The sequence below is a fragment of the Leptodactylus fuscus genome, chromosome 1 (genome assembly GCF_031893055.1).
Source record: "Leptodactylus fuscus isolate aLepFus1 chromosome 1, aLepFus1.hap2, whole genome shotgun sequence".
Lineage (NCBI taxonomy): Eukaryota > Metazoa > Chordata > Amphibia > Anura > Leptodactylidae > Leptodactylus > Leptodactylus fuscus.
The window spans coordinates 25,980,705-26,006,576 of record NC_134265.1 but is presented as its reverse complement, the minus strand read 5'-3'; the positions used below and the strand labels follow the sequence as shown (position 1 = coordinate 26,006,576).

General features: G+C 43.3%; 1 protein-coding gene across 1 annotated transcript; it reads left to right on the top strand.

Annotated features, from left to right (window-relative positions):
- On the top strand, window positions 1–25,567 carry ME2 (malic enzyme 2). Its single transcript, XM_075268561.1, has 16 exons — window positions 1–110; window positions 8,705–8,826; window positions 9,488–9,621; window positions 10,279–10,428; window positions 10,855–10,930; window positions 11,171–11,332; window positions 12,643–12,746; window positions 13,194–13,303; window positions 14,533–14,630; window positions 14,994–15,107; window positions 18,670–18,784; window positions 18,969–19,111; window positions 19,210–19,312; window positions 19,505–19,575; window positions 22,405–22,503; window positions 24,703–25,567. Exons 2-16 carry the CDS (start codon window positions 8,719–8,721, stop codon window positions 24,865–24,867), a joined length of 1,752 nt encoding a protein of 583 aa, XP_075124662.1. The 5' UTR covers window positions 1–110; window positions 8,705–8,718; the 3' UTR covers window positions 24,868–25,567.
- The last annotated feature ends 305 nt before the right edge of the window (window positions 25,568–25,872 follow it).

Sequence of the window (25,872 nt, the reverse complement as noted above, 5' to 3'; positions counted from 1 at the left end):
TTCCCTGTTGCTCCATCCTGTGCTCTCGGTGCAGCTGCCGGTACAGACTGGATCTCTGCGGGCAGGAGGCGTCCTCTGCTCCCCCTGTGTCTGACACCCCAAAGCTGCAGGTAAGGGGCGGCCATGGTGGTGGGGTCTGCAGGAAGTGACCCCTGCATCTGAGGGGGGCAGCACTGAGATCAGGTTACTAGAGACTGCATGGGGACTGAAAGTCTCAGCATGGCAGATTATGCTGGGGGCATGGCTGGGGTCTGCAAGGTGTACGGGGCTGAGCCAGTGTATCTAAGACTATCATGCGTGATACTGTCTGCTGAACCGGTGTATCTAATCCCATCACGTGTTATACGATCTGCTGAGCCAGTGTATCTAATCCTAGTGTGTGATCCCCTCTGTGTATCTAATCCTATCCTATGTGATACTGTCTGCTGAGCCAATGTATCTAATCCTAGTGTGTGTGATACTCTCTGTGTATCTAATATTATCCTGTGTGATACTGTCTGATGAGCCAGTGTATCTAATCCTATCGTGTGATACTATGTGATGAGCCAGTGTATCTAATCCTAGTGTGTGATACTCTCTGTGTATCTAATACTATCCTGTGTGATACTGTCTGATGAGCCTGTGTATCTAAGCATAGCTTGTGTGCTCCTGAGCTAGTGTATCTAAGGATAGCATGTGTTATGTTGAATGATGAGTAAGTGTATCTAATCCTATCATGTGTGCTACTGAACTAGTGTATCCAAGCCTCAGGCTTCATACACATGGTGCCACAAGATAGACTTAGATACATCAGCTCGGCAGATATCACTTAGATACAGCATCACACTTGTGATATATCTGAATCTATTCCAGCTCTTGTGATGCTGTATCTAAGTGATATTATCGGCCGAGCTGATGTATCTAAGGCCTCATACACATGACCGCAGTTCCGTGTTCACAGATGGCATCCGTGTAGTCAGGTTTTTTACTGTCCATATCAATACAATAGATGGAGAGGGTTAGGGTCTGCTGTATATTCTGTGGCTCGGCCTTACGGCCCCCAGATGTATCTCAGTCTGATGTTTGTGTGATACCATCTACCTAGCACATGTATCTAAGTCTGATGTATCTTTGACACTAGGTTCACTTTCGTGTTCCGCTCTCCATCGTTCGGGTATGAGGACCTGAAAGACAGAGAGCCTGTCTGCTAAAAAAAAGTGGTTACCTGTGGACCCCCCTAGACAATAAAGGGGTCCACTGGGGTATCCATTGGTGTTATACTGAAACTAGCGGAGAGAAAAGTCCTCCGCGCAAAAAATTTCTATCCCCTCATTTTAGACGGAATCTTCTGCAGTCTCCTAGGGCCACTCCAACGCAATGTGAACCTAGCCTGATACCATCTACCGAGCTGATGTATCTAAGTCTAGTGTATGTGTGATACCATCTACCGAGCTGATGTATCTAAGTCTAGTGTATGTGTGATACCATCTACCGAGCTGATGTATCTAAGTCTAGTGTATGTGTGATACCATCTACCGAGCTGATGTATCTAAGCCCCGGTCCACACCTGCGTCCCGGCCATTCTGTTCCCCTACCTGCATGAAATATGCAGAGAGAAAAGTCCTACAAGCAGCACTCTTCTCTCCTCGTTTTTCATGCGGACACCACACGGACCCCATTATAGCCTAGGTTTCTGTAGGTAATGTTTTTTTTTTGTGTTCAGGGGTCCCCAAGCAGACTCCCTGAATGGAAACCCGAGCGAAGATCTGAACCGGCCTAAGTCTTATGTCTGTGTGATGCCGTCTACCGATCTGATGTATCTAAGTCTAGTGTATGTGTGATTCCAACTACCGAGCCGATGTATCTAAGCTTATTGTGTGTGTTGCGCTGATATGATTGTACATGAGAGTTAGAAACCCCACAGGACTACGCTCCCCATCATCTGCTGTATCCTAGTGACTCTGCCATCTGCCGTCATCCACCTCCCCCCATATTAATTACCATTGTCCCTTTTGGGCATGCTGCGATTTGTAGTCCCACGTCATGCACAGGGTGTAGGTTTCCTAATCCTGCACAGTGGGGCACATGTTGCACATAATATCTCCGCTATTTCCTGTATTCGGGACAAGGTTGTGCCATCTGTTTGTGTTTTTCTTGCCTTGTTATATAGATAGTTGTGCAACCAGAGGATAGGAACAGCCGGCCCTCCAAATACCGCCCCCCTACTCACCAATAGCCACAGCTGGATTCATACCATCTACTTCTGTATATACCATGGGGGCCGGAATGGAGCTGTTCACCACAGCAGGGCGATATTTGGGGCGGCATTACATATCGCCCTGCTCGGCATGAATAGCAACTCCCTATATAACATTGTATCGGTCCATAGACTTGTCCTCAGAGCCCGGGCTGCTGTTTATGGCAGCCTGTATTCTGTACAGTGTAAAGACCTAGAAATTCTGAATTTTCGATCTGTTCCCTGTCCAAAGATGGGACCTGAAGATCAGAGAATCGGACGCTATGTATGCAGAATTCTTGCAGAATTTTTTCATGTTCTACATCACTCAGACTTCTTAAAGCCACAATTCCTTTGCTGCCGACCGTTGTTTCGCAAGAATTAGGGCTCAGAGAGGGAAGTGCAGTCCGTGCGGAGTTGTAGTAGCGCTAATCACAAGATGCTTCGCTGCAGAATTATTGTAAAGGGCATTGTCATTAAAAAATTAATCGTTTTATGGTATTTGAAGGGATTTCCTGCCCCCAAATTATGTTTTTGTATGGATAACCTATCCACAGGTGATCTGTGTGGGGTCCACATGTCGGTGACATCACTGGGTCACATGGCTGGGATGAAGGCGAATGCTATCAGATAACTGAGTAAGTTATAAGTGGGTTGTAGAATAACTAGGACACTCGGTGCCATGACTTATGCAACTTCAAATCCAGAGTACAAAAAGGGGAGGAGCTGCCATTAGTAACCAATCAGATTGTAGCTCTTATCTTATAAAGAAAATTGCTCAAATTGAGATCTGCCATTTATATTACTCACTTTAATTTAGGTAAAGGATGTGAGGTCACTGAAATCAGGGTGAATATGACCTCGTATAATCCAATGACTCTCTATAATCTATATACTACACCACACAGGACAGGTCCTCTATATACTACACCACACAGGACAGGTCCTCTATATACTACACCACACAGGACAGATCCTCTATATACTACACCACACAGGACAGATCCTCTATATACTACACCACACAGGACAGGTCCTCTATATACTACACCACACAGGAGAGATCCTCTATATACTACACCGCACAGGACAGATCCTCTATATACTACACCGCACAGGACAGATCCTCTATATACTACACCGCACAGGACAGATCCTCTATATACTACACCGCACAGGACAGATCCTCTATATACTACACCGCACAGGACAGATCCTCTATATACTACACCGCACAGGACAGATCCTCTATATACTACACCGCACAGGACAGATCCTCTATATACTACACCGCACAGGACAGATCCTCTATATACTACACCGCACAGGACAGATCCTCTATATACTACACCGCACAGGACAGATCCTCTATATACTACACCGCACAGGACAGATCCTCTATATACTACACCGCACAGGACAGATCCTCTATATACTACACCGCACAGGACAGATCCTCTATATACTACACCGCACAGGACAGATCCTCTATATACTACACCGCACAGGACAGATCCTCTATATACTACACCGCACAGGACAGATCCTCTATATACTACACCGCACAGGACAGATCCTCTATATACTACACCGCACAGGACAGATCCTCTATATACTACACCGCACAGGACAGATCCTCTATATACTACACCGCACAGGACAGATCCTCTATATACTACACCGCACAGGACAGATCCTCTATATACTACACCGCACAGGACAGATCCTCTATATACTACACCGCACAGGACAGATCCTCTATATACTACACCGCACAGGACAGATCCTCTATATACTACACCGCACAGGACAGATCCTCTATATACTACACCGCACAGGACAGATCCTCTATATACTACACCGCACAGGACAGATCCTCTATATACTACACCGCACAGGACAGATCCTCTATATACTACACCGCACAGGACAGATCCTCTATATACTACACCGCACAGGAGAGAAGACAGATCCTCTATTATATGTTGCTATATGCCTGTAGTACAGTATATTTTATATTTTCCATCTTGCTGACACTCCTCATCCTCTAATGTTAGTATCTGGGTGTGGCGGGCGGCAGATATCTTTGGTTTCCTTTGTGCATTTCATTGTCATCTTGCTGCTTGTATAGGTGTCGGCTACCTTCTGTATTGTTCCTGCAGGGTGTGGACGGCCATAGACAGATGCATCTCTGAGAGAAATTTGTCTGTCCTTGAAGTTAGATTTAATTTTCTGAGAAATTCTCCAATATTGATACATTGTGGTTTCAAGAAACATTATGTCTGACCTCTTAATATGATTCCTGAGTAGTTGTGAGATGTGTGCAAAACGGTTGCTAATTCGCTTCCAGCTGAAGAACTTGACTGCAAGAGAAGCTGTTACAGATGTAGCAGTGCTGACGTGTTATCTGGGATAGTGCAAAGGGAGTAAGATTTAGGATAAGGCCCCACATAGCGAGCCTTAGCCAAAAAGCTCTATAGTAAATACCGGATAACCCCTTTAGAGGTATTGTATACAGTTAGGGCCCCTTCACACGGCGTAAGCGCGCCGCTCATTTATACACGTGTCCAAGCTTCAAAACAGAGCCCATTGATTTCAGTGGGAACCGCGTGTATATGCCGATATACGCGCGCTTCCCATTGAAATCAATGGGCTCTGTTTTGAAGCGCCGCGCTCAGACACTTGTATACGTGTCTAAATGAGCGGCGAGCTTACGCCGTGTGCCTTTATTTAAAATGGCCAATTCCATCCATGGGGCGAAGCTTCAGTATTTAGACTCCACCATGGACATACGTGACGCCTTTGGTTTGAAGTATATAGCAAGTCCTTTTATCTGATGTAGTTGTATAACACAATCGCCTCTGCTACATCTGTATATACATCAGATTCTCTCTGTGTTTATTGGGATGATTTTATCAAGCAGAAATTTTTGGTATCCAGGTCAGGCTGTCGGTGCGGATGAGGAATTACTGTTATGTCATCCGGTAATCTGCGGAGACTAGAACTTCAGTCTGTATCCCGGCTACAGATGTCATTGTGCATACCTGTGAGCCTGGCCACAAGAGCTTACACTCCATCAGTGTTTATCTAGATACCATTTTGCAACAAATGTTTCAATGAAGTTTTTTTTAACCTTAAATAAAATAATATACCTCGCTGCTTTCTGATGTCATAGCTGTGCGATGATGTAAAGTCTAACGTCATGTCACATGACCATGGTTGCCGGTTAGAGACACCGCGTTTTATGCGTAGTAACGGACACGAGTAAAGGAATGGAGCCAAATATGAAATTAGAGTAAGCTCATTTTGGTGGCCAAATCCGGCTTATTTTCACTACAATACGTGACAACCTGATACGTTGGATTTTACGTGGTCAGCATTTGAGTTAAAGGAACACTCCGCTTTAAACTGATACGCCATGTTATACCCAATGTAGGGCCTATGAGACTGTACACGGCTTATCCTTAGTCATGTCCTACACTATACCTACTGAGACTTATTTATCAAAACTGACAGGAAAGTAGGCCCCGTTACCCATGTTAACCAATCACAGTGTAGCTTTCATTTTCCCAGGCCAGGTTTAGAGATGGAAGAAGAGCTCTGATTGGTTGCTATGGGTAACGAGGCCTACGCTCCAGTTTTGATAAATTAGGCCTAGTCTGTTCGTTTTTCTTGACCTGTTCCTTTAAAGATTTGAGACTGAAGTGTATGCCGTATCAGATTTTTAGGAAATTCATTCTATCTATCTTTGTGTGTGTGTGAATAAATAAAAAAATATATCCCAAAATGTATGTTTTTGCAAATTTAGATATTTTACACATTACTGGTTCTCCTTCCCAGCTTGCCCTAGCTGTGTAGGACCGTGTGAAACAGGAGGTTCAGGATGAACAATGTTACTGAACATAGCCATGCTGGTGTATCGAAATATCGAAAACAGATTGACAGGTACACCGATAGCTTCCATGTTTTTCACAGATCCAATCATTACAATGACTAGACCGATCCGTAAATACAGACAAGTAGAGGACTTGTCCCATATTTTATGTCTCAGTCCATGTCTGTATGGGGCCATAGAGATGAATGCGTCCATATAACTATGAATCTGTAATACTGGGCAGCATATGAGCCGTATAAGTATGGTTGTGTGAATGATGCCTTATAGGTTTTCCTAATATTATTTTATTAAAGCTTTTGTTTATCGCTCCTATTTTTGGCTACAATCTCTAGGAGCTTCCTGGAACGTCCGGCACCGGCGAGGTTTCATTGATCAGGAAGCGCCATCCATGTGACTTGTCATCTGAAGTCTATTAAAGTCCTCGCCGCTTCTATTTGTCTCGGTCATGGCGATTGTCTCTGCAGAGCCTCAGTACAGGACATATCTGCTGATATAGCGGTGCTCATGTCCTGACGCTGCTGGTTTCTGTTCCTTGTCACCCTTCAAAGGTTAAGTCTGACAATGCAAGTAGAACAAGATCCTGCCTGCACGCTACTGAACCAGCCTGGCGCTGTCAGGATCCCGAGCCGTAAATATCGAGCGGCCTGAGCTAATGACCTGTTTGTTCCGGTACTACGGCGGGCGGCATCTTGGCAGCAGATTGTGTTTGTCATGTAATATTGGAGTCTTTTATTTTTATTGTCTTCAGATCATTGATTTAAAGGCAACCTGTCAGGGTGACTGGGGACATTAAACCGCCCACAGGTCCTTATGGACTGGAGGTTTAGTTTTCCAAATGTCCTTGTTATAATGCAATGCACGACTGCCTAAAAAAAAAAACATGTTTATACTCTCCTATCGGCTTTAGCCCCTGTGCTGGTGCAAAGGAGTACACCTCGGCTTCAGTGCACATGCGGCGGACTTCGGTGAAGCTAAATTGAACATCTCTGACTTCATTGAAGAACCGCGCAGGCGCACCAGAGATTAGTCCGATGAGACTCATCCATAGGAAAGTATAAAAAAGTCATGGATTGCGTTACAACAGGGACACTAAAACCCCCCCTGTCCATAAGGACCTGTTTAGTGTCCTAAATCACCTTGACAAATTCCCTTTAAGGATCCTTCAATTTGATCATTCCCTTGTGAATGACAGGTTGCAATGTGTCGTCCTACTGGGACCCCCAACGATCAGCGGTGACCTGGCAATAAGTGTGTAATTTTTCTGCAGTGCCAACACAGGAGAAATGAAGCATTGCATGGTGCCGGTTCATATCAATGGGTTGTCTGGGTAATGCAGGACAGGATCAGTCCTCCAGAGAGAAAGACACTCTTTGTAGCCTCTCTGGGCATGAGATAGGGATGCAGTACAATGGACTCCCTCTATTAATTTCATAATAGGATGTAATAATAGGGAGAGGAACAGGAGCGACCTTGTATTACATGCTTGTCTGGGGACTAGTTTCTATGGTGCACTAATAGGGAGGTCATATGAGATTGTCACCCATGACCGGTGTCTGGAGCTCTTCATCCTCACCCTCCTCACCGGCCATCTGTTGCTTTTGTCTTTCTGACACCTGTGCAGCTTCTTTACCTCCCCCACCCCCGTCAGTGATGATGATGATGATGTCCCTGTCTGGTGATATTGTCTTCTAAGCTGTGTATCTGAGTCTGCCATGTATGATATTATCTACCTAGCCTTTGTATGTAAGCCTCTTATGTGTGATACGGCTAGCTGGGAATGGGTGACATTGCACGCAGTGCTGGTGTATCTAAGCCTATGATCTTTTATACAATCACATCCCAGTACTTTTTATTAATAAGTGATGTAGTCAGTAGCTGGCAGGTTGTGAGTCACTGGGTGTGTTACACTGTCACAATTGTGCCCTGCACCGGGTCAGTGGCGTTTACCCGTTGGCAGGCGTGATCGCTGTGTGTGCCAGCCCTGCGTTCCATTGTACAGGTTACTTTCTAGTATCAGACATCTCCAGGTATAAGTAACACAACCTGCTGTTATAGTACCGAACCCGACTGCTGTGTGGCCTGAAAGTGACGCTTACTATACCCTGCTGCTGGCGCCCCCTAGTGATGACGACATAGCATTCTCGATTAGGCGGGAATCTAGTATCCTGCCAGCTCTCCCTCCTCTCTGCTCCCTTCGTATTCTTTTCTTTGGACCTCTCTCCCAAGAGGTTCCGCAGCAGCCTGCTTTTACAACGTACTACTATATTCTTGACTAATGATACAAAGTTTACGGAAAAGGAGCAATAAACCGAGGACAAAGTGTCGTGTCATAAAACCCCAGTTGTAATTGTAGCCATAATATTATATTACACTCCCAGTGATTATGGCTTTTGTATTGGTGCAGCAGAGCCGAGCGTGTCAGGTGTGGTGCAGTGGCGCTGGGTTTGTCATTTCGCACATCTCATTGTATGTAGTATCCCTGGAGGTATCACTGTTCACACGTGTTGTAGGGACACAGTCAGCTCTGCTACATCTGTACCATTCCTCTTTTTGCTTCTCATAACTAAGATTTTTTTTTTTGTGTTTATTTTTAGATTCCATTTCCATCATGTTGTCCAAGCTGAGAGTCGTGGCCAGATCGTGCGCTTTGGCCCACCGCACCATTCACACCAAAGAAAAGGGAAAAGCCCTTATGCTAAATCCGAGGACAAACAAGGTGAGAAGTGACTAAAAGATGGCGACTTGGGTCCCTTGCACATGGCTGAGTGTGCTGAACGAGCAGGGCTCCGATGCCGCATTTGCATCTGATAATTATAGAGCTGGTCCTATCTTGCTGTGTGATATTGAAACGGGACAGAACCTGTTAGCACCCCCGTCCCCTTAGGAATCGATCAATCGAAGGGACTCTGATGACGCTCGGATGCCTTCCATTAAAAAAAAAAATCGGTGTTCACTCCGTTTTTACTAGGTGCTACTATGGTAGACCCCGGAATATTCCGTGTTCAGCAACCTTCCCGTATTTGACATTGTACGTGGTTCCTTTAGTGCAGAGGTAAGGAACCTTGGCACTCCAGCTGTTGCAAAACTACAACTCCCAGCATGCACACTTGCTCTGCTCTTCTTGGCACTCCCAAGGAGCATGCTGGGAGTTGTAGTTTCACAGCAGCTGGAGAGCCAAGGTTCCCCACCCCTGCTTTTTAGTGTTTCCATCCTAGGGTTGCCGCCACATCCATGGTGACTTCTAGACTTGACCAGTGGTTGACATTCATCCGAAATAGAGTGTGCACATGTTCTTTAGGTCCCACAGCGCCCCCATAAGGGCACCAGTCTGACATGTAGTTGTGGCTTTACCGTCTTTACTCCATTTTGTTTTTCAGGGAATGGCCTTTACGTTACAAGAAAGACAGATCCTCGGCCTACAAGGCCTCCTGCCTTCCAAAATCGAGACCCAGGACATTCAAGCTGCCAGATTTCACAAGAACCTAAGTAAAATGGACGACCCACTGCAAAAGTATGCATTTAAAGGGGCTTTATCTCTTGTGCCATTTGCCCTACGGCATTTTTTTATTTTATTTTTGTTTTTGACTCCCCCCCCCCCCCCCTTCTTCCAAGCCCCATAACTTTTTTTATTTCTCCGCTCTCATATGAGGTCTTAATCTTTGCGGAACAAATTTTTCTTCATGATGCTACCATTATTTATTCTGTATAATGTACCGGGAAACTGAAAAAAAAATCAGAATGGGGTGGGGGATTTAACAAAAAGTGCATTTGTGCAATTTTCTTATGGGCTTCGTTTTTACGGGGTTCACTGTGCAGCCAATATGACATGTCCCCTGTATTCTGTGTTTTGGTCCAATTCTAGGGATACCAAATTTATATGGTTTTGTTTACATTTTAACCCCTTAACAAAAATCCAAAACTGCCAATTTTTTTATTTATTTTTTATTTTTTATTTTTTTGCACTTATTAGACCCCTAGACATTTTGAACCCCAGGGGGTCTGATCACTAATGCAATACATTACAATAGCTCCCCTGTCTGCCTACAGAAGCTATTTGCTCCCTCTAGTGGTGGCCAAAGGTACACAGAATTTTACCCTTTATCTCTGTCTTTGAAGGGATTTGGATTGTTTTGGTGCCTTTTTTTTAACCTGTTCCTTCCCTCTCCAGGTACATCTACATTATGGGCATCCAGGAGAGGAACGAGAAGCTTTTCTACAGGGTATTACAAGATGACATAGAGCGGTTGATGCCCATTGTGTACACCCCCACCGTCGGACTGGCCTGCTCACAATATGGCCATATCTTTAGGAGACCAAAGTAAGCACATATGCTAAAATGTCGACTGAGAAATCTTTTGAATTTTATTTCCACTTTTTTAAAATGCTTTCCCCGTATTCCACAGCATGACTTGAATAGACTTTAGCTCTGTATACTATAATGTTTAAGGTGATGTTTTTCTGACACAGAGCTCCAAATTTCCTGCTCTTCACATCTATGTAGTTAAATGGAATTCTATCTGAATGCTCCACTAGAGGGAGTGCAAGAGCTAAGTGATAAATTTTAATTGAATTCAATGTAACCATGTCTACACTAAGCTCCCTAGCTCCACCTACTGGTAGGTACAGTCTGTACAATGAAGAGTTGGGTATTTGGAGCTTTGTGTCAGACAAACACAGCTCTATAACTAACAGTATAATATATTTTGGTTGTTACCTAATAGTTTTATGTTCTGTTCTCTCCTAGGGGCCTGTATATTACTATCCTTGATAAAGGACATATCAGATCTATCCTGGATAACTGGCCTGAGACGGATGTGAAGGTAAAGTATCCCGATTGTGTATCTTAAGAAGGAACGTTTTACAGGGATCGGCCATTATTTTCTAGGAAATGTGTCTCTCAATTTTTCAGGCTCAGTCAGTGAATAGGAACTTCTTATCTATCCAGAAAACTTGTACACTCCTATTACTTTGCACAGCTGAAAGTTTGTTACAATTGCTCTTGTTGTCCTTAGTCTTTTCTATATATGTTGTTAAAATGGAGATTTGCTTTACTTTTGCAGGCAGTTGTGGTAACGGATGGAGAGAGGATATTGGGTCTTGGAGACCTCGGGGTGTACGGCATGGGAATTCCCGTAGGAAAACTGTGTCTGTATACGGCATGTGCAGGTATCCGACCCCAGAAGTGCCTCCCAGTGGTCATCGATGTTGGAACAGATAATCCGGTAAGATTCTATTCTCTTCCTTCCTGGACGTACATTATATTTACTATGCACTGATCGTAAAAACATCCTGTAAAAATAATTAATGTACACAGCAGAATAGTGAGTGCAGCTCTGGAGTATAATACAGGATAAGTAATGTAATGTATGTACACAGTGACTGCACCAGCAGAATAGTGAGCGCAGCTCTGGAGTATAATACAGGATGTAACTCAGGATCAGTACAGGATAAGTAATGTAATGTATGTACACAGTGACTGCACCAGCAGAATAGTGAGCGCAGCTCTGGAGTATAATACAGGATGTAACTCAGGATCAGTACAGGATAAGTAATGTAATGTATGTACACAGTGACTGTACCAGCAGAATAGTGAGTGCAGCTCTGGAGTATAATACAGGATGTAACTCAGGATCAGTACAGGATAAGTAATGTAATGTATGTACACAGTGACTGTACCAGCAGAATAGTGAGTGCAGCTCTGGAGTATAATACAGGATGTAACTCAGGATCAGTACAGGATAAGTAATGTAATGTATGTACACAGTGACTGTACCAGCAGAATAGTGAGTGCAGCTCTGGAGTATAATACAGGATGTAACTCAGGATCAGTACAGGATAAGTAATGTAATGTATGTACACAGTGACTGTACCAGCAGAATAGTGAGTGCAGCTCTGGAGTATAATACAGGATGTAACTCAGGATCAGTACAGGATAAGTAATGTAATGTATGTACACAGTGACTGTACCAGCAGAATAGTGAGTGCAGCTCTGGAGTATAATACAGGATGTAACTCAGGATCAGTACAGGATAAGTAATGTAATGTATGTACACAGTGACTGCACCAGCAGAATAGTGAGCGCAGCTCTGGAGTATAATACAGGATGTAACTCAGGATCAGTACAGGATAAGTAATGTAATGTATGTACACAGTGACTGTACCAGCAGAATAGTGAGTGCAGCTCTGGAGTATAATACAGGATGTAACTCAGGATCAGTACAGGATAAGTAATGTAATGTATGTACACAGTGACTGCACCAGCAGAATAGTGAGCGCAGCTCTGGAGCCTTTTATGTGGATCTTGACCATGTGCTATAAACTCCATTTTCACACAAGCTTCTATCATAGGCTGCATCTACTTGAGTATTGCTCTCTCTGACACTCTCTGTTTGCCTGATAGAGACATAATAGATACTTTGGGTTTTGTGCATTATTCTAGTATAAGTTAATACATTATGTATGAACTTCCTGAAAGTCTCAGAATGTTTAGTTGATTGTTAACTCCTTCACTCCTGTATTATTACATTAATAGGAATTACTAAAGGATCCATTTTACATGGGACTGTACCAGAAGAGAGACCGGACTCAGCTTTATGATGATCTGATTGATGAGTTCATGGACGCCGTTACTGATAGGTATATTGGGGGTGTCCATATCTTGTACCCCGATAGTCTTGTGTAACATAAGTTTATTACTGACATGGGCTTTGCTTGCTGCATATGATGTCGGTTTAAGGGGTGCGAATGCTATACAGAAGCCTGCCGCCCACTATACACACCACACACCCCTAGATACTTCCCTCCCATACACAGCTAGTACCGGGAAAGAGAGAAGTAGGAAGAAGGATCAGGGAGACCATTGTGGGTGCAATTTTTTTAATACAGGAAGGTAAAAATGCTTAATGAAATAATTGGCAAAAAATGATTAACTCCAAATTAGTTTTGAAAATTTAGTTACACTATAAGTCTGTCTACAAAACTAGATGGATTGAACGTCAGTAACGTCAGCCATATTAGTTGTCAGGCAGGTTTTAATGGTAGTCTAGGAAGCCACCTAATACTCACTGATGTTTTTTATTTCAGATATGGCCAGAATACTCTCATCCAGTTTGAAGATTTTGGTAACCACAATGCCTTCAGATTCCTGAGGAAGTACCGAGAGAAATATTGTACCTTCAATGATGATATCCAAGGTATGGCCTTGTGGAGAGGAATATTGCAGATACTGTAAGGCTGCTGAGTAGACTAGTATGGAAAAGGGGGGAGGAAGGAAATTATGTAGGCCCGTGAATGTAGTGTAGTATTATGTCGTCTGTGCTGAGGCTGCACCACTGAAACATTCTATGGCTAGATTCCCTTTTTTTTTCTCACTAACACGTAGGAATAGCCTTAAGACAGGCTATTCTTCTCCTACCTTTAGATGTCTTCTCCGCGCCGCGTTCGGTGGAAATCTGGGTTTTCTTCGGTATGCAAATGAGTTCTCTCGCAGCACAGGGGGCGTCCCCAATGCTGCGAGAGAAATCTCCAGCGCCGCCTCCATCTTCTTCTGGAACAGCCTCTCCCGGCGGTGTCTTCCGTCCTGGGTTTCAATCTTCTAGGCCTCGGGCAGAGCCGACTGTGCATGCCTGCGGCCACAAGAAAATGGCCGTTTAAACCAGCTTACTGTGTAAGCAGCCATTTTCTTGTGGCCCGGGCTTTGCCCGAAGCCTAGAAAATTGAAACCCAGGACGTAAGACGACGCCAGGAGAGGCCGTTTCAGATGAAGATGGAGGTGGCACTGGAGAGTTCTTTCGCAGCATTGGAGGCATCCCCAATGCTGCGAGAGAACTCATTTGCATACCAAAGAAAACCCGGATTTCTACCGAACGGTGACGTGGAAAAGACATCTAAAGGTAGGAGAAGAATAGCCTTTCTTAAGGCTATTCCTACGTGTTATCGAGAAAAAAAGGTATCCAGTGATAGGATCCCTTTAAGGTCACCTCAAATTCCTATTCACTTTCTGCCATGGGAACACACCCTAATGACCCTGCTGCAAGTGCTACATGGGCTAGATAATCTCCGCCCACATACACAGGCCACACCCTATGCTGACACCTGCTAGGCGTTCATAAAGAAAAGTGTCATCACAATGAAACCCCATTGACATTGCAGTGATTTCCCCATAAACGGTACTGCAGGGCTATCCTCATATACTATAGTACTGTGTTATATTCTAAGCCACGCCTCTTTACAAATAAGCCACTCCCATTTTATACAAAGCCCCACACCTTGTTGAGTGAACCGCAAAACGTGCCTAAAATGCATAATAATAAATGTACACCAGTTTTTTGGCTGAGGTCTTATGGATTTTGTTCAGTAAATCTCTGACTTTCGGTGCGTTTTGGGTTTATTGTTTCTTATAAATACTTTACCGTTCCTTCAGGTACAGCCTCTGTCGCACTGGCTGGACTCCTCGCAACGCAGCAGGTGCTTGGTAAACCTATCACAGAGCAGAGAGTTCTCTTCCTTGGGGCAGGAGAGGTGAGTAATGGTGTAATATATTAGGTGCAATCTGAGTGTAAGTCTATATGCACCGGAAAATCCCCTTAAAGGGGTTGTCTATGAAATAGTTTTTTTTGGGGGGTGGGGGGTTCTGGAGGCTGGGAAGGGTGAAAAAGAAATAAATAATACCTGTCCACAGTGCTCTGGTGTCCCAGGCTGCTGTCAGTTTAGTGAGTTAGGTGCTGATATTACCATGTCATGGAGTAAGGGTTAGAGAAAACTCCCCATTGCTCACAATCTGTAAGGCGCACATGTCGTAGACGTTAATCACTAAAGAATTCTTCTGAGGTTGCTTGGTGATATGGGTAATGTATTATAATATACCGTATTTCCTTTATACAGGCTGCTCTGGGCATTGCTAACCTTATTGTCATGTCAATGATGGAGAATGGTATCTCAGCAGAAGCCGCACGAGAAAAGATCTGGATGTTTGACAAGTTTGGATTATTATTGCAGGTAAGAAACCGAGCCCAGTGGTGGCTTACTGTCCACACTTCTAGGGTATAGTCTTGTTCAGAATATGCAGTACTGTAGTAGTTCTTGTCCCTAGGGGGCAGTATTATAGTAGTTATATTCTTGTATATACACTCACCAGCCACTTTATTAGGTACACCTGTCCAACTGCTCGTTAACACTTAATTTCTAATCAGCCAATCACATGGCGGCAACTCAGTGCATTTAGGCATGTAGACATGGTCAAGACAATCTCCTGCAGTTCAAACCGAGCATCAGTATGGGGAAGAAAGGTGATTTGAGTGCCTTTGAACGTGGCATGGTTGTTGGTGCCAGAAGGGCTGGTCTGAGTATTTCAGAAACTGCTGATCTACTGGGATTTTCACGCACAACCATCTCTAGGGTTTACAGAGAATGGTCCGAAAAAGAAAAAACATCCAGTGAGCGGCAGTTCTGTGGGCGGAAATGCGTTGTTGATGCCAGAGGTCAGAGGAGAATGGCCAGACTGGTTCGAGCTGATAGAAAGGCAACAGTGACTCAAATAGCCACCCGTTACAACCAAGGTAGCCAGAAGAGCATCTCTGAACGCCGCACAGTACGTCGAACTTTGAGGCAGATGGGCTACAGCAGCAGAAGACCACACCGGGTGCCACTCCTTTCAGCTAAGAACAGGAAACTGAGGCTACAATTTGCACAAGCTCATTGAAATTGGACAATTGAAGATTGGAAAAACGTTGCCTGGTCTGATGAGTCTCGATTTCTGCTGCGACATTCGGATGGTAGGGTCAGAATTTGGCGTCAACAACATGAAAGCATGGATCCATCCTGCCTTGTATCAACGGTTCAGGCTGGTGGTGGTGGTGTCATGGTGTGGGGAATATTTTCTTGGCACTCTTTGGGCCCCTTGGTACCAATTGAGCATCGTTGCAACACCAAAGCCTACCTGAGTATTGTTGCTGACCATGTCCATCCCTTTATGACCACAATGTACCCAACATCTGATGGCTACTTTCAGCAGGATAATGCAATGCCATGTCATAAAGCTGGAATCATCTCAGACTGGTTTCTTGAACATGACAATGAGTTCACTGTACTCCAATGGCCTCCACAGTCACCAGATCTCAATCCAATAGAGCATCTTTGGGATGTGGTGGAACCGGAGATTCGCATCATGGATGTGCAGCCGACAAATCTGCGGCAACTGTGTGATGCCATCATGTCAATATGGACCAAAATCTCTGAGGAATGCTTCCAGCACCTTGTTGTATCTATGCCACGAAGAATTGAGGCAGTTCTGAAGGCAAAAGGGGGTCCAACCCGTTACTAGCATGGTGTACCTAATAAAGTGGCCGGTGAGTGTATTCTTGTACATAGTAGTATTATAGTAGTTATATACTTATACATAGGAGTAGTATTATAGTAGTTATATTCTTGTATATAGGAGCAGTATTATAGTAGTTATATTCTTGTACATAGGGGTAGTATTATAGTAGTTATATTCTTGTACATAGGTGGCAGTATTATAGCAGTTATATTCTTGTACATAGGAGCAGTATTATAGTAGTTATATTCTTGTACAGAGTAGTATTATAGTAGTTATATTCTTGTACATAGGAACAGTATTATAGTAGTTATATTCTTGTACATAGGAGCAGTATTATAGTAGTTATATTCTTGTACATGGGCGCAGTATTATAGTAGTTATATTCTTGTACATAGGAGGCATTATTATAGTAGTTATATTCTTGTACATAGGAGCAGTATTATAGTAGTTATATTCTTGTACAGAGTAGTATTATAGTAGTTATATTCTTGTACATAGGAGCAGTATTATAGTAGTTATATTCTTGTACTTAGGAGCAGTATTATAGTAGTTATATTCTTGTACATGGGCGCAGTATTATAGTAGTTATATTCTTGTACATAGGAGGTAGTATTATAGTAGTTATATTCTTGTACATAGGACCAGTATTATAGTAGTTATATTCTTCTACATAGGAGCAGTATTATAGTAGTTATAGTCTTGTACATAGGAGTAGTATTATAGTAGTTATATTCTTGTACATAGGGGCAGTATTATAGTAGTTATATTCTTGTACATAGGAGGTAGTATTATAGTAGTTATATTCTTGTACATAGGAGCAGTATTATAGTAGTTATATTCTTGTACAGAGTAGTATTATAGTAGTTATATTCTTGTACATGGGCGCAGTATTATAGTAGTTATATTCTTGTACATAGGAGCAGTATTATAGTAGTTATATTCTTGTACATAGGAGGTAGTATTATAGTAGTTATATTCTTGTACATAGGAGCAGTATTATAGTAGTTATATTCTTGTACAGAGTAGTATTATAGTAGTTATATTCTTGTACATGGGCGCAGTATTATAGTAGTTATATTCTTGTACATAGGAGCAGTATTATAGTAGTTATATTCTTGTACATAGGAGGTAGTATTATAGTAGTTATATTCTTGTACAGAGTAGTATTATAGTAGTTATATTCTTGTACATAGGGGCAGTATTATAGTAGTTATATTCTTGTACTTAGGAGCAGTATTATAGTAGTTATATTCTTGTACATAGGAGCAGTATTATAGTAGTTATATTCTTGTACATAGGAGGTAGTATTATAGTAGTTATATTCTTGTACAGAGTAGTATTATAGTAGTTATATTCTTGTACATGGGCGCAGTATTATAGTAGTTATATTCTTGTACATAGGAGGTAGTATTATAGTAGTTATATTCTTGTACATAGGAGGCAGTATTATAGTAGTTATATTCTTGTACATAGGACCAGTATTATAGTAGTTATATTCTTGTACATAGGAGGTAGTATTATAGTAGTTATATTCTTGTACAGAGTAGTATTATAGTAGTTATATTCTTGTACATAGGAGCAGTATTATGGTAGTTATATTCTTGTACATAGGAGGCAGTATTATAGTAGTTATATTCTTGTACATAGGAGGCAGTATTATAGTAGTTATATTCTTGTACATAGGACCAGTATTATAGTAGTTATATTCTTGTACATAGGAGCAGTATTATAGTAGTTATAGTCTTGTACATAGGAGTAGTATTATAGTAGTTATATTCTTGTACATAGGGGCAGTATTATAGTAGTTATATTCTTGTACTTAGGAGCAGTATTATAGTAGTTATATTCTTGTAAATAGGAGCAGTATTATAGTAGTTATATTCTTGTACATAGGAGGTAGTATTATAGTAGTTATATTCTTGTACATAGGAGGTAGTATTATAGTAGTTATATTCTTGTACATAGGAGGTAGTATTATAGTAGTTATATTCTTGTACATAGGAGCAGTATTATAGTAGTTATATTCTTGTACATAGGAGGTAGTATTATAGTAGTTATATTCTTGTACATAGGAGCAGTATTATAGTAGTTATATTCTTGTACATAGGAGCAGTATTATAGTAGTTATATTCTTGTACATAGGAGGTAGTATTATAGTAGTTATATTCTTGTACATAGGAGGCAGTATTACAGTAGTTATGACCTTTGACACCATTCTTATAAATGTTATTTTTCTCTTAGGGCCGTGGTGAAGGAGTGGACGGCAACCAGGAGTCTTTTGCACATCTACCTCCAGATCAGTCAGTAAATACTTTCCTAGACGCCGTCAATGTTCTGAAGCCAACTGCAATCATTGGTGAGTGGTCAGTCTGACTATATATCGGCCTGTCTGCGGTCACATAACTGAGGACAGATGCAAGTAGGGGGAAAAGTCATGAAATGCAGTCTCACAGCAGTCCAGAGTATTTTAGGAGATGCATTTTACCCATGTGATAAAGCTAGGATATAACTATGTTCTGTATTATATATTTTCTATGTAGGTGTTGCTGGGGCCGGACATCTCTTCACAGAAGATGTTATTAAAGCAATGAATGCCATTAATGATAGGCCGGTCATCTTCGCTCTCAGTAATCCGACAGCAAAGGCCGAGTGTACAGCGGAGCAAGCCTATACATGGACAGAGGTTTGTGCTTATGATGACCTTCTAAGTGTGCAAAGTTATCAATGAGGACATCAAATTAGGAATTTTTGTTAAATTTTTTTTTTGTTTGTATTCTTCAGGGACGTTGCCTCTTTGCCAGTGGCAGCCCATTTGATACTGTGACTTTAAAAGATGGTCGTACCTTTAAGCCAGGGCAGGGGAATAATGCCTACATCTTCCCAGGTGAGGAAACCAATGTCAGGAATTGAATGGTGCTTGTTTGCCCCCTTCTCCTTTTTGGCTATGTATTTCTGGGTAGTATGTACCCTTTGATTTGTACAAAGCTGCGGAATATGTGGGTGCTATCTAAATAACAGTATTATTATTATAGTGCTAGCTGGATGTAATGATGTTATACCCTCATTTGGCCACCAGGTGTCGCTCTTGCAGTGATCCTGAGCGGAGTGCGTCACATAAGTGATCGTGTATTCCTTGAAGCTGCAAAGGTGAGATTTATATCTGTTCCTTAAGAATTTCCTTCTTTGGTTCTTAGCTTTGCTTATGGGTGACAACCAATATGGCCACTATCACATCTGTCACATTGGTAGTCACCCAGCTTTCCTCATCTCCTGAAATGCAGAATACACACTTTCTGGATAGTGGGGTCCGATGGCTGTGATTCTACTGATCCTGAACCCCTTGCTGTATTTCCCTGCCCCCTGGTCCTCCGCCATGTTGGTATCTGCAGTGCACCTGTAGCTGCGGCCCCTTTATTCTAGAAATCGGTGGAGGTTTCACATTGAACAATTCAGTGATCAGAAAGTCATGATGTATCCGGGTGTTGTGTCATTTATAATGGGAAACCATTACAACAGTTTTTATGAGTGTGAGATAACTCCTCCTGGCACTGGGTTATCAGGGAATATATGGATTCCAGAAGTGTAAAGGACTTTGGACTGTATGGGACCGACTTATCCTAGTTTATGGTTTCAATGTTTGCACAAATCCTTGTGTAGGTCACATTGATCGATGTGAAGACCGCCAACCCGGCGGGAAGGGTACCTTGCTTGGCCGGACCTAGGGTGTCCGTGCCGGCTACGGCGTGGGGTCTTCCCTTTCCTTCATCCCCGGAGTCGCGTAATGATCTGCGAGTGCCAGCGGCGTTCTTAAGGCGGTTCTCACCAGCAGGAGTGCACGGATCTAGGATGAGCGAGAATTCGCCTGACCCTGGGCTTCGGGAGGCCCGGCGCCCAAGTGCACAGGTTGACCTCCGCATCACTGTAAGACCAACCACTAGAGATGAGCGAGTACTGTTCAGATCAGCCGATCCGAACAGCACGCTCCATAGAAATGAATGGATGCTCCTGGTACTTCCGCTTTGACGGCGGCCGGCCGCTTAACCCACCGCGTGCCGGCTACGTCCATTCATTTCTATGCGAGCGTGCTGTTCGGATTTGCTGATCTCGCTCATCTCTACTGACCACGCTTACTTGGAACCTGCCGGACGACGACCCCCCGCCCTGGCCGACGGGCTTTGATGACGGGAAACCGAGAGGCGGCATCCAAACGTGACAAGCCCCCGAACAGCTTCCTTTCGACACACCCGACCAGGCGACATACGCGGCCCGGGCCCTCCCTAGTCCACCGTCTCGAGCTTAACCACCTAGGCTGTGACCCCTGGGGCCCACCCTGACCGGCGATTGCCCGCGGGCCGTCCGGCGTCCACGCACAACCACTAAGCAGAGTCGAAATGGGCCAGGAAAAAATATATAAATAAATTCTTGTGTAGCTCAGGTTTTTATTCATAAAGGTGCAACTTTTTTCTCTGCAACGCCTTTCTCGCCCCTTAAAGGCTAATTTGCACGTAAAAACCGCCTGGCTTATTTTGGTCCCGAAAAAAAGCGCTTCCTAATTAGGAATCGGTTTTTTGACCTTGAGGAGTTTTCTGGAGCAGTTTTTGTTAAAAACTGCTTCAGAAAACGCCAGGCGGTTTTCCCCTCTCCTAAAGTGAATGGACTGTGAAAAAAAAGCTAGGCGTTTTCGGTCGCGTTTTTTTTGCAACCGTTTTTCGCCTCCCATTCACTTCTATTGCTTTGCTCAGGCTACCACATCGGTATCACTTTGTATTCCCTACGCGGTATTGAGAAAGTGAACCCTCACCCAGTGAGATAGTGATGGCGTATCGTAGTAAGGTTTATGATGGGGGAAACTCCTTTTATTCCGCAGCTTGCGGTAACTAACGAGTCAGTTCCTCCTGGCACAGGACGATCAGGTGACACTTTGTTTCCAAAACCATAAAGGACTTTGCACTTGTTGTTCTGTTACTCGATGAAAAGTTCTTACGGAAAAGTAAACCTGGTGTGAAGGTTGCGGGTCCTGTGCCAATGTTGTGACTAGTACTGGGGCACCTAGCTTTCCTGGTGGCGCGGAGGGGGCTGTCGCTGTTACCAAGTTGTATTCCGTCCCAGTATTATGTTAGGAAGGGAATACAAAAACAAATACAGTGAGCAAATGGTAATGAAGACTCAAGAGCTTGCAATCTACAAGGGAAGGGGGAGAGAGGTGATCGCTGAGGGATTACACTATAACATTCATGATGGGAAACCCCTTTACACAGCAGGTTTTATCTGCTTGCAGTAAACCAATGAGTCAGTTCCTCCTGGCACAGGGATCTGCGGCCCAGCTGTAGCCGTGACTCCTTCCCTTTCAGAATCGGTGGAGGTTTCCCAAAAGTGAACACTCGCCGATCAGAAAGTAATCGTGTAACCTAGTGCTGCGGTGTCACTTTTATGATTGGAAAATCCATTTATACAACACTTTTTATCTGTGTGCAGGTAATGACTGAGTCAGTTCCTCCTGGCACAGGGAAAACGTAACGTTCAGAAACATAAAGGACTTGGGACTGTGAGGCCTGTTCAGGTTTATATAGATTTATTCATCTGTCCCAGGGGCCAATGCTGTAGCTTAGTCCTATTCTAATAAATGGGGCTGAGCTGCAGTACCAAGCACAGCCACTAGATAATACATGGCGCTGTGCTCAATAAGTAGTGAAGAGGTCACAGCAATCCATATTATGGCCCCAAATAACTCTTTAAGGGCTCGTTCACAGGGGAACTAAGGGGGCGGATTATGGCGTGTAATCCACGTCATAGTCCGCCCCCATGTGAACTAAGCCTAAGAGCATTACAGTCAGCCTGTCTCTGGTTGATAACAGAGAGTAACAGATTGCAATCACCAGCACAACAGGTAAAGGTTTATTAGATGTTAGGTGTAGAATTGCCGTAGATTGTAATAATCACAATTCTGTATTTCGTCCTATTTTTTTTTCTCTCCAGGCTCTTGCAGAACAGTTAACTCCTGAAGAGCTGGAACAAGGACGACTGTACCCACCGCTGTCCAACATTAGAGAGGTCTCCATATGTATCGCTGTCAAAGTAGGTGCAATGTGGTGTCCTGGGTTATAATGGTCAGTAGTCTAAATAGAGAAGTGGTCACTAATTATAATCAGACTTCTGTGCCAAATTGGTCATGTATTATACAGCACTTATCCCATTATACATATATCCCCTATTGTATGGATAGAGATAGGTGTCTGATTACTGGGGTACACAGTGACTGCCCCAGCAGAATAGTGAGCGCAGCTCTGGAGTATAATACAGGATGTAACTCAGGATCAGTACAGGATAAGTAATGTAATGTATGTACACAGTGACTGTACCAGCAGAATAGTGAGTGCAGCTCTGGAGTATAATACAGGATGTAACTCAGGATCAGTAATGTAATGTATGTACACAGTGACTGCACCAGCAGAATAGTGAGTGCAGCTCTGGAGTATAATACAGGATGTAACTCAGGATCAGTACAGGGTAAGTAATGTAATGTACACTCACCGGCCACTTTATTAGGTACACCATGCTAGTAACGGGTTGGACCCCCTTTTGCCTTCAGAACTGCCTCAATTCTTTGTGGCATAGATACAACAAGGTGCTGGAAGCATTCCTCAGAGATTTTGGTCCATATTGACATGATGGCATCACACAGTTGCCGCAGATTTGTCGGCTGCAGATCCATGATGCGAATCTCCCGTTCCACCACATCCCAAAGATGCTCTATTGGATTGAGATCTGGTGACTGTGGAGGCCATTGGAGTACAGTGAACTCATTGTCATGTTCAAGAAACCAGTCTGAGATGATTCCAGCTTTATGACATGGCATTGCATTATCCTGCTGAAAGTAGCCATCAGATGTTGGGTACATTGTGGTCATAAAGGGATGGACATGGTCAGCAACAATACTCAGGTAGGCTTTGGCGTTGCAACGATGCTCAATTGGTACCAAGGGGCCCAAAGAGTGCCAAGAAAATATTCCGCACACCATGACACCACCACCACCAGCCTGAACCGTTACCGATACAAGGCAGGATGGATCCATGCTTTCATGTTGTTGACGCCAAATTCTGACCCTACCATCCGAATGTCGCAGCAGAAATCGAGACTCATCAGACCAGGCAACGTTTTTCCAATCTTCAATTGTCCAATTTCGATGAGCTTGTTCAAATTGTAGCCTCAGTTTCCTGTTCTTAGCTGAAAGGAGTGGCACCCGGTGTGGTCTTCTGCTGCTGTAGCCCATCTGCCTCAAAGTTGGACGTACTGTGCGGCGTTCAGAGATGCTCTTCTGGCTACCTTGGTTGTAACGGGTGGCTATTTGAGTCACTGTTGCCTTTCTATCAGCTCGAACCAGTCTGGCCATTCTCCTCTGACCTCTGGCATCAACAACGCATTTCCGCCCACAGAACTGCCGCTCACTGGATGTTTTTTCTTTTTCGGACCATTCTCTGTAAACCCTAGAGATGGTTGTGCGTGAAAATCCCAGTAGATCAGCAGTTTCTGAAATACTCAGACCAGCCCTTCTGGCACCAACAACCATGCCACGTTCAAAGGCACTCAAATCACCTTTCTTCCCCATACTGATGCTCGGTTTGAACTGCAGGAGATTGTCTTGACCATGTCTACATGCCTAAATGCACTGAGTTGCCGCCATGTGATTGGCTGATTAGAAATTAAGTGTTAACGAGCAGTTGGACAGGTGTACCTAATAAAGTGGCCGGTGAGTGTATGTACATAGCGACTGTACCAGCAGAAAAGTGAGCGCAGCTCTGGAGTATAATACAGGATGTAACTCAGGATCAGTACAGGATAAGTAATGTAATGTATGTACACAGTGACTGCACCAGCAGAATAGTGAGCGCAGCTCTGGAGTATAATACAGGATGTAACTCTGGATCAGTACAGGATAAGTAATGTAATGTATGTACACAGTGACTGCACCAGCAGAATAGTGAGCGCAGCTCTGGAGTATAATACAGGATGTAACTCAGGATCTGTACAGATAAGTAATGTAATGTATGTACACAGTGACTGCACCAGCAGAATAGTGAGCGCAGCTCTGGAGTATAATACAGGATGTAACTCAGGATCAGTACAGGATAAGTAATGTAATGTATATACACAGTGACTGTACCAGCAGAATAATGAATGCAGCTCTGGAGTATAATACAGGATAAGTAATGTATGTATATAGTGAGTAGACCTCTGATTGAGTAGATGTATAACTATTGTACACTTTTCTTCCAGGTGATGGAGTTTGTATATAGAAATGGTATGGCCTTCCAGTACCCTGAGCCACTTGATAAGAACGCTTATGTTCGCTCTAAAGTATGGAACACAGACTACGACTCTTTCCTACCTGACGTCTATGACTGGCCTGAGTACGCATCAAAGCCCCACAAAATGTTCTGACCTCCCTCTCACTCGATGTCTTTCCGCTCCTCGGAGCTCAGTCCTATAATACCATGAACACGTTTCATTTCACTTCAAAAACTTTCCAGAAATTGTCAATCTTCCGGTGCCTTGTACAGAAGTGACCTCCTATGCTGCAGAAAATCACACATCTACTCCATCCCTGCTAGTGCAACCACCTCCATCCTACATGTTCGAGAGGGACACACGTCATTGCATCACCTATATACATTGCGTCTCTTAATGCATTATATATGACAATGGTGCACATTCCGCACTGTGATTTTATTATTATTGTAGTGCAATATTGTCAATTGCACCGTTAGTCTCTTTAAAAAAAAAAAAAAAGTTGAAACCGCGCCATCATTGACAACAGGCTGTATGTGGTATTACAGTCCTGAGTGGCATTGTATCTATCAAGCAAAACGGACTCTATTTTCTATTGTGTTGAAATCTCTAGAATTGTGTTTTTATCTAAAATATATTTGATTTTACGATCAGCGTTTTCCATCTCCGCTTACACTCCATAGAATTGTCGCCAGTGAGTCGTGACTAGGACCGCCTATGCTATAGAGAGTCCTCTGGCTTTATCTGCTTACTTATTACAGCCCCCCCTAGGGGTAGACCAAAGGATATATGTGATCTCTCATCTCTATTATATGATCAAAAGTGTCCCTGAACTTGGTAAAATAATATAGGTTAAAAAAAAAAATTAACTACTTCAGAACTGGGTCAATTTTTTGGGTTAGCCAAAAACTTTTTGGGATTTTTTAATGAACATGCAGTAAAAATGGGTTTAAAATAGGTTGTCGGAAACAGGTGTGGTTTTTGTTTCCAGAAACAGCGCCACTCCTTTCCATAGGCTGGATCTGGTATTGCAGATCAAACCCCAATTAAGTGAATGGGGCTGAACTTGCTAATTCCACACCAGCCAGGCAAAGTCTTTCTGCCTCCCATTCACATTCATGGGATTGATCAGAGGGGCGCTGCCTGAAGATCGAAAAT